The sequence below is a fragment of the Leishmania infantum genome, chromosome 1 (genome assembly GCF_000002875.2).
Source record: "Leishmania infantum JPCM5 genome chromosome 1".
In the NCBI taxonomy this organism is placed as follows: domain Eukaryota; phylum Euglenozoa; class Kinetoplastea; order Trypanosomatida; family Trypanosomatidae; genus Leishmania; species Leishmania infantum.
Genome location: NC_009386.2, coordinates 102541 through 111622, shown reverse-complemented (window position 1 = coordinate 111622; position 9082 = coordinate 102541). Strand labels below are relative to the sequence as shown.

The following is a 9082-nucleotide window of genomic DNA, read 5'->3' as shown; positions in this document are numbered from 1 at the left end:
CGACCGGGATGGATGGCGCGCCTCCGCTGTGCGTGCACCCAAACCCCCAACAACGAGAAGCGCTGCCCTGCTTTTCCCTTCTGCCCTTTCCCTCCCCCTCCACTCCTCTTCGGCGGTCTGCGCTTCGTAACGCCGCTCCTGCAGCCTCGCCGAGTAACACGGCATCTACATTTTCGCGGTCTCCGCGCCGTTGAACGGCGCGTGCGAGAGCATGTCGGTCTGGAGACGCACCGTTGGCCCCCCTGCCACCGCCGTCTCCTTCATACCGTTGCCGCTCAGGTCCTTGACGCTACCGCTATCCGGCTTCTGCAACAGCGCCGCACCGCCGTCTTTCGCGATGGCCGCGCCGTTGGCGTGGCGGCCACAACCGGGAGCCATGCGCGCGACGATGTACTGCGTCAGCGCCACCGCCTCCACCCACATCAGCACCCACATCCACTGCGCCTCAAAGAAGAAGGCGTCCTCCATATACTTGCCGTCGATGGCGTTGAGGAAGACCCACCCGAGGACGCCGGTGGAGGCCTTTAGCAAGAACAAGAGCGTGAGTGGCGCGCTAGAGATCGGGTACTCGGCGCGCCACAAGCTGCCCATGGTGAGGACACAGCCGTGCGTGAGGTGCAGCACGATGCCGCCGAGCATGATCGTCACTGGGATGGCGTAGTCGCGCGAGGTGGAGAGCGTGCGCTCGCTGAGGCTGAGGAGGACCACCAGCGCCGCCTCTGCGCCGCCGACGGCCCACACCGGAAGCGAGAAGGTGCTGCCGAGGAAGGTGGCGATCATGAACAGTTCAAACACAAAGCCGAACGGGATGCTGTCGTCGTACAGCTCCAGCGTTGGCACCCACAGCAGCGATCCCGTAAGGAAGGCGGCGCCAAAGACGATGTCCACGATGTGGCGGGCAAGATATCGCGGCATGCACAGTGTCCGGATTGAGGTGCTGTAGGCGTGCACGTAGTGCCGCAGCATGTGCTTCGACGAGGACAGTCGCGAGCCGCCCGCGCTGCAGCAGCTCAGCGCCACGCCCGGCAGTAGCATCGCCACCGTGCTTTCAAACTCCGAGGTGCTCGATGAGGCATCTTTCATGCTCGCGTTCTTTGCATGCACGCCGTTGCCGCCGCCGCCGGCTACGTGGAAGGGGTTCGATCCCGTCCACCACGACGATCCGGCAGCCGAGGTTGCAGGTAGCGCAGCGAGGCCCCAGGCAACGACGAACACGCCTATGTAGCACAGGAGCGCCACCCAGCACGGCGCCACTGACACCGTCGGCGTCACCGCCATCACGTACTGCGACGCGATCATGGAAAACAACAACATGGCAGGACGTACCTGATGGAAGATCGTGAGCGCACCGCTACCGCCGAGCGCCTCACCACCGTTGCTGTCCACCATACCCTTGTCATCGCCGGCGGCGGCGGAAGGGCAATGGTGCACGTGCGCCTCGTGGTAGAGCGCGCACTCGACCCACGTCGAGAGACCAGACGTGGCTGCTGCGGTGGCAATACGGCCACAGAGAACGAAGAGAGCGATGCTCTGCCCACTACCCCATGCACCAGCAGCACCCGCGATGGCCAGCGCCATGCAGGAGCGCTGGCACCCCCACATCTCCATCAGCGGACTCAGGGCTGCGCCGCTAAGCCAGTAGGTGACGGTGCCTGCATAGAAGAAGGCCGAGTTCGCGGAGAGGGAGAAGGCGTATTGATGTTGCAGCGGGAAGGCGCAGCTGCCAAGGAGGCCGTCGGCCAGCGAGACGAGCGCGGCGATCGTGAGCAGCTTGATCGGGACGCGATTGCGATCTCGGATAAGCATGATCATGGGCCAGGCGCTGAGCACCGTCGCCGGGACGAGAAAGGGCAGCAGCGTCTCCTTCCACGCATCATAGATGGACGCCGCCGGCTTGTACGGCTTGGTGGTGACGGTCACGTTCGCTTCCATCGCGCGCGTGCCGTGCACCTGTCTACGTATGTATAGGTGTGGTGGGTATGGCGTGCCTCACTCTCTACGCAGCAAGAGAAAATGAGAGACGCGACGGTGACGGATGGACCTCGCAACGTCCGCTCCGAGTGCACAAGATGCGGCGGCGAGCACAAGAGCGGCAACACATCCACCGCGCGGGCTTCCAACAACAACAAGAAGGCGACGGCTTAAGAGCGATCCCTCTCCCGAGAACGAGAGAAACAACGCAGGATGCAACGAGGCACGAACCGGTGGCCGCTTGCGTATGCGTATGCGTGTGTGTGTGTGTGTGGCTGCGGCGCACAGGTGATGAGGAAGCTCTGCGCGGTGCGTAGAGAGAAGAGAGCGCGTGCGTGCGTGCGTGCGCAGGAATGAGGAAGCAGGTGAGTTTTCAAGGAGCAGTAGGAGGGAAGGGGACGAGGCAGAGGGCGAGAGATGCGGATCGAACGCGGATAGAACGTTATACAGATCCCAGCAGCGCGCTGTTATCGTGTGTGTGTGTGTGTGCGTGTGTGTGTGAGTGCGCGTTTGTGGTGAGAGAGGGAGAGAAGGGCGGGGGAGGAGCGTGTGCGAGGGCGTTGCATGAGAGACCATGAAGCGAGTCGGGCATCGTCGTCAGCGTCGACCGGACCTCTGGCCTGTGTGTGTGTGTGTATGCGTGTAGGATGGGAGGAGGGGCGATGTGTGCACACACACTCGGTTGCTGGCGTAGGACAGAGAGACGACGGCAAGGAGGAGCGCACGCCCAGGCAGGGGGTGGGGTGGGGTGGGGGAGGGGAGCGCGTCGTCAGCATGCCCAAGGCACGCCTTCGGCTTCCTGTGTTTGTGCTTGTTGCGCACACACACCTGCACGTGTGTGGCTGGGAGTGATGAGGTGCGGCTTCACTGTGGGGGAGCCACGAAGCAGCGGCATCGGTGGCAAGCAGCAAGAGAGATGCGCGAAACAACGGAGATGACCGCCGTGGACGTGTGCTTGTGCGCGCGCGAAGTGTTTACATGACGGGTGAGAGGGAGCCTGCCGCAGTGCAGGCGCGCAGTCATACGTATGCACAAGAGGAAAAGTTGTCACCGCCTTCCATCGCCTTCGTGATCATCTTGTTCTGATGCCCCTGCGCGCACACAGATAGATATGTGCGTGTGCATGTGTGCCGACCCACGGAGTCGCCGGGTGCACACACGGACAACGCACCACGGAGGAGATCAGAACGACAAGGAGACGGCATGGCGAATGGCCCTCGGGGGCTGTGAACGAAGGTGTGTGTGTGTGTGGGGGGGTGCTGGCGGCGCCGGATACACGGCGTGGCCCGTCACAGCGACGACAACGCCTCATCAACGAGACGCTGCAGCTCCGCCTCCTCAGCCGCCTTCTGCTGTGCGGCCGTTTCGCCTTTGCGCTGCAACTCTCGTGTGCGCTGGCGTACTCGCTCCACCTGTGCCATAAGCCCGGAGTTGAAGTGCGACCGGAGAAGCACCTGCTGCTGTGCATCATCGCGGGCGGCCCTGAGCGTGTGAGTCATGCCGGCATACTCGCGCTGGGCCGCCTGAAGGAGGCTGATGGTCGCCTGCACGTACTCGGAGAGCACGCGACGTCGCAGCCGCCGCTCGTCCACGGCAATGCGGTGCAGAGCGGTGTGCGCCGATGGTGCGACGTTTGACAACCAACCCGCTGCGGACGACGACGCGCTTTCTGCGCGACGCCCACCAGCCATGGCGACTGTCTCCATCTGCCTCTCGCGCCGGCAGCGGCGTCGCTCCGCCAGCCTCGCCTCGTACCACCGCTGCTGCTCCTCTGCGAGCTGACGCAGGAACTGTGTGTAGTACTGCGCCACCGCCTCTTCTTTGCTCTCGTTCAGTGCCTCCTGGAGGTCGTGGTCAACCAGTGAGTCGCTCCACGACATGTACCGCACGCGATCCGCGTCAGAGGGCGACAGTGTCCCACCCATCGCGGTTGTCGCTGCTTCCTCTGACGACGTCCCGGCCTCGGCGCTGCGGAGCCGCGTAGCGGAACCGACGCTGTGCGGACTGTCCGCCGTCGCCGCATCGTCGACACCGTCCTCTTCGAGCAGCAGCGCCACCTCCTGGTGGAGAAACATGCGGGAGCTCAAGTTTCTCATGCGATTCGTGGTGCTCTGCCACGAGCAGGAGTGTCCCGACGCATGATAGTGCTCCTGCTGATGATCGCGCCGCGCCCGGCCGCACGCGACGTGGCCGCAGATTAGGCATACCCAAAGGTCCTCGTACGTGCCGCACACCTTGCAGCGCGCATCGTTGAGCAGGTCGTACACGGAGAAGCGGCAGAGCGGGCACTCGGCCGACCCGGACGGAAGCTGCGCGTAGCAGCTTAAATGGAAGGAGTGCTGGCAGAGCGTTGTGACGCAGGCGCTGAGGTAAAGCGGGTCCAGGCAGATGGTGCAGAAGTCGCCACTCAGCAGCGGGCCAAGGTCGCCGCCGCCACGGCCGGTGAGGGGGAGATGAGGCGGCGTGTGTGGGGGGCGACTCGGCGACGCTCGTCCCGCTGCCTTCGCCGAAGACAACGGGGTGTGCTTCGGTGTAGACGCTGCCGCAGCGACGGTGACCGCGGAGGCGTGCCGCGACGGTGGCGGTGCGGCGCCCTTACGCATCGCGGAAGATGCAGCAGGCGACTGCCGCGCTGGAGAAGGCGTAACAGGAGCAGAGGACGCGGTGTGCGGGCTGCTCTGCAGATGGTATGGATGATGGTGATACTGATGATGCCGCTGTAGCGACCCGCGAGTGTCGTGATGCTCGCCGTCGCCATCCGAGGCACTGTCGCCGTCGCCATCATCACCACCACTGCCGCCGTTGCCGCGAACGGGGTATACGGTAGCGATCGCTTCCCATAGGGAGACCATGTGGTCGCCGGTGCACCAGCGAGCCCTTACACGAGGTAGGTGGTGGTCGGTGATACTCGTGCCATCGGCGCCGACGGCCTCCGCCTTTCCTCGTCGCTCTGCAAAGGCGCAGTGCGTGACGACGACTGGACGGGCGTCAGTCACGTACTCCACCGGCGCCGTCAAGCCCAGCGCAGCGCCCTCCTCCAACGCCGCTTTCAACCTTGCCGCCTGCGCCGCACGGCGGCACTTTAAGAGGATGCAGTAGGCGTGAATCTCGCTCACAACGTACCCCACGCGCGCCAGCTCGATCCAGCTCGTCTTCTCGGCTTCCGCGGTGGAGCACGTGAGCCTTGTCCTCGTTGAGAGAGCCGATGACGCTGAGGCCGACGACGATGACGAAGACGCCGAGGCCGCGGAGGGCGAGCGCGCCTTTCGATCGTGCGAGCGGTGTGCTGAGTGGCACATCGCCGCAGCGTCTGCGGTGTCGTCCAGCGGCATCTGCGTCATCGCAGACGCCTCGATCGACACGAGCCGACTCAGCGTGCGAGATAGGCTGGCGGTGATCGGGATTGTGTGCCACAGCAGCCACGACGACACAGCTGCCCCGGGAGCGGCCGACGGTGGTAGCAGGCGAAGCGTGACGGTGTTGATCGCGTCGCGATCTAGGGCCATTGTGGCCATGAGTTCCATTTTCCTTAGCCTACCCACAAAACAGCAGCAGCAGCGGCAGCAGCCAGGGTTTGGGAGGGTAACACGTCGACACCGACCACATGCACACTCTCACGCGTGCGCACAGAGAGGTGCGACGTAGGCGGCAACAGTTGTTGCTGTACTTGCGGCAGCAGAGGGTGGCTCGTTGGGCCATACGGATACGGCGATGGGGGAGCACCACCGTCAGAGGGGCAGAGGAAGAGGGATAGAGAGGGGGGGGGACTGTGGAAGGTGCGAAGTGTGTGTGTGTGGCGCAAGGAGAAGGGCGTCTTCCGCTCTCTCTCTCTGTGTCGCGGCCATCGCACGCAGGACAGTGGAAGAAACCCACAGACACACGCAGAGAGACAGGCGCCATATCGTCATCACGTGCCCCCCATCCGACCCTCCCCACCGTGACCCCTTTCCGACAGTGAGAGGGAGGGGCTGGTGGCGGTGATGGTGGTGGTGGTAAGAGCGGCAGGAGTCGTCAGCAGACGCGTCCGTGTGTGTAATAGTGGCATCTGACCTGGCTAGGGAGAGGTGGTGGTGGTGATGGTGCTCGTGGAACGGGCTGCCATCGCCGTCGCCCCATTCCCCCATACGTGGTTGTCCCACCAGCGTTGCCCACGCGCACGCCGAGCGCGTCCGCACTTCTGCTGCTGTGCTGTGCTGGGGGGAGGGGGCGGTGATCGCGTTGGTGATCGCGTTGGGAAATAACAACTCACACGAAAACAAAATAATGGCACGGAAGTGCATGAGAGAGAGAAGGGACGAAGACGGAAAGGGCGGGGGGGGGAGGAGGCCGCTCAGAGACGTCTGGCACGATGGTGAGAGCGATGCACACGCACACGCTCGCTTCCTCTGCCACCGCCTACCGGGTCGACACCTGCTGCAGCTTCGGGTTCCACATGAAGCCGAACGACACGCGGCGGTGCGTCAGCTGCTTGTACACGTACGCCACAGCGCGAAGGCGGGACTCGACGCGCTTGCGGTCGCGGGCGTCCAGGAACACCTTCATCAGCTTGCTCCCGTCCGTGCGGCAGCGCCAGCGGCGGCCCACCACGTCGCTCGGGTAGATCATGTCGTTCAGAATATTCTCGAACACCGCCGTGCTCGTCTTCGAGCGCTGCACCTTCTGCAGCTTGTACACGTCCGTCGGGCGCTTCGTGATCTTGCGCTGCGCAACCAGCATCACCAGGTAGCCCGGGTGGCGCTTCTCCAGCTCAGAGGTGAGCGCACGCTGGACCTTGCGCACCAGCATCAGGAAGCGCAGGGGGTAGAAGACGACCAGCACCGTCTTCTTCGAGCGCGGCACCTTGACCTCGCGCACGGTGTTGACGTGGAAGCGCGGCAGCTCCTGACGTAGGGTCTTGTGCGACGTCTCGAGCTCGAACAGCGCCTTCGCGACGCTCTCCTCGAGGTCGCTGGGCTTGCCGCGCTTCAGCTTACGGAGCTTGCGGAGGTAAGGCTGCATGGTGTCCTACTCTCAGTCAGGTGAGACTTTGTTTTTCGTTGTGGTCGACATGGGCGATCGAGGCGGCGCACATGGCGTCGGTGAGCAGCGTTAGAGGGAGAGAGAGGGAGGAGTGAGAAGTGCGTCGGCGATAGCACCCACATGGTGGCGTGTGGGCCGGTGCGTGTGTGTTTGTATGTGCGCATAGGCAGGCGCGTGCGCGTGCGATTATGTGCGTGGACGGTCACCAGAGAATCCATGGAGAGAGAGAGAGTAGGGAGACGATAGTGGACGGAGCGCGAGAGAGGCGCTGATGATAACGCCAACATGTCCTCGTGGAGAAGCATCCTCGCGTCAGAACAGCAGCGAGGGCGACCGTCCGTGTGTATATTGGTGGCAGCTGCAGACGGAGGGTGGTCGAGTAGAAAAGCGGCGCGCCGTGACCCTCCGCCGGATTCGTCAGCTACACACACGCACACGCTTCGCTTGGTTCACCCCTGCCCCCCCCACTTTTTAGTGTTCTCGCTGCTCACTGAAGAGACGGTGTCCACCCACCCCGCGACACTTCCTCGACCGCGCTGACGAAGAGGCACAGAGGCGCACAGGCACGTGCGCACCCGAGCACTCTGGCCATCCCCAGCGCTCGTCGTCGCCTCCTCCCCCGCATGGCTGCTGCTGTTGTTGCGTGGTTGCGTGAAAATGATGAAAGTAAAACGTCACAGAAACAAAACGAAAAGATGCGAGCGTGCGTGTGTGCGTGTGCGTGTGGGGGTGTGCAGCACCCGTCTGCTTCCTCCTCCCCCCATTATCATCATCTTCATCCCACCACACGCCTTTCTCTCTGCCTCCCTCGCTGTCGTCTCCGTCCCTGCCCCTCCCCAGGCCTCACACACACACACACACACACTCACAGACACGCCGGCGTGTCACGGATATGCGTGCACGCGCACGCGGGCAGGTGGCACCACGAAAGGGCGGAAAGAGAGAAAGGCGCGAAGGCGATGAGGGACGGAGCAGACACGACGGATGCGCTGCTCGCACTCCTCGCCGAAAACAAAAAGCACGTGCTCATGCAGCCGCCGGCAGTGAAGGGTGCCGCGGGCTGGCGGCAGGTGATCGGCATGTTGACGAGCCAGAGAACGGGGCAGAAGGAAGGCAAAACAAATCGCGCACCCGTGCACACGCACACGCTCGCTTCCTCTGCCACCGCCTACCGGGTCGACACCTGCTGCAGCTTCGGGTTCCACATGAAGCCGAACGACACGCGGCGGTGCGTCAGCTGCTTGTACACGTACGCCACAGCGCGAAGGCGGGACTCGACGCGCTTGCGGTCGCGGGCGTCCAGGAACACCTTCATCAGCTTGCTCCCGTCCGTGCGGCAGCGCCAGCGGCGGCCCACCACGTCGCTCGGGTAGATCATGTCGTTCAGAATATTCTCGAACACCGCCGTGCTCGTCTTCGAGCGCTGCACCTTCTGCAGCTTGTACACGTCCGTCGGGCGCTTCGTGATCTTGCGCTGCGCAACCAGCATCACCAGGTAGCCCGGGTGGCGCTTCTCCAGCTCAGAGGTGAGCGCACGCTGGACCTTGCGCACCAGCATCAGGAAGCGCAGGGGGTAGAAGACGACCAGCACCGTCTTCTTCGAGCGCGGCACCTTGACCTCGCGCACGGTGTTGACGTGGAAGCGCGGCAGCTCCTGACGTAGGGTCTTGTGCGACGTCTCGAGCTCGAACAGCGCCTTCGCGACGCTCTCCTCGAGGTCGCTGGGCTTGCCGCGCTTCAGCTTACGGAGCTTGCGGAGGTAAGGCTGCATGGTGTCCTACTTGGGTGCGTGTATGAGCTTTCAGTTTGCGTGTGTGTGTGTGTGGTGCAAGTGGTGTGGCATCAACGAGTGCACCGATGGAGTGTCGTAGTGCGCGAGAGCGACAGAGAGGAAAGAAGGGGAGGATGAGTGGGGGGGGGTTGCGCTGCAGAGCGAGAAGCTCGCGCGTGTGTGGCAGTGTGCGCCCCGTGCACGGGCTATTGCACCGTGACATCGTTTCCAGCCTATTCAGCGAAGAGTACGGGTAGATGGCGAGCACATGCATCCCACTCGCCCAGGGCGCGGTCACCGCGCTCCGCGTCGCCGCCATCT

General features: G+C 63.7%; 4 protein-coding genes across 4 annotated transcripts; all 4 read right to left on the bottom strand.

Annotated features, from left to right (window-relative positions):
• Positions 1-165: 165 nt before the first annotated feature.
• On the bottom strand, positions 166-1932 carry LINJ_01_0460 (hypothetical protein, unknown function; the record flags this gene model as incomplete). Its single annotated transcript, XM_001462622.1, has 1 exon — positions 166-1932. One exon carries the CDS (start codon positions 1930-1932, stop codon positions 166-168), a length of 1767 nt encoding a protein of 588 aa, XP_001462659.1.
• Positions 1933-3260: 1328 nt separating this feature from the next.
• LINJ_01_0450 (conserved hypothetical protein) lies at positions 3261-5495 on the bottom strand (the record flags this gene model as incomplete). The annotated part of the gene is made up of 1 exon (XM_001462621.1): positions 3261-5495. The coding sequence occupies one exon, from the start codon at positions 5493-5495 to the stop codon at positions 3261-3263; it is 2235 nt and encodes a 744-aa protein (XP_001462658.1).
• Positions 5496-6366: 871 nt separating this feature from the next.
• On the bottom strand, positions 6367-6969 carry LINJ_01_0440 (putative ribosomal protein S7; the record flags this gene model as incomplete). Its single annotated transcript, XM_001462620.1, has 1 exon — positions 6367-6969. The coding sequence occupies one exon, from the start codon at positions 6967-6969 to the stop codon at positions 6367-6369; it is 603 nt and encodes a 200-aa protein (XP_001462657.1).
• A 1189-nt stretch (positions 6970-8158) lies between these two features.
• LINJ_01_0430 (putative ribosomal protein S7) lies at positions 8159-8761 on the bottom strand (the record flags this gene model as incomplete). The annotated part of the gene is made up of 1 exon (XM_001462619.1): positions 8159-8761. One exon carries the CDS (start codon positions 8759-8761, stop codon positions 8159-8161), a length of 603 nt encoding a protein of 200 aa, XP_001462656.1.
• Positions 8762-9082: the final 321 nt, after the last annotated feature.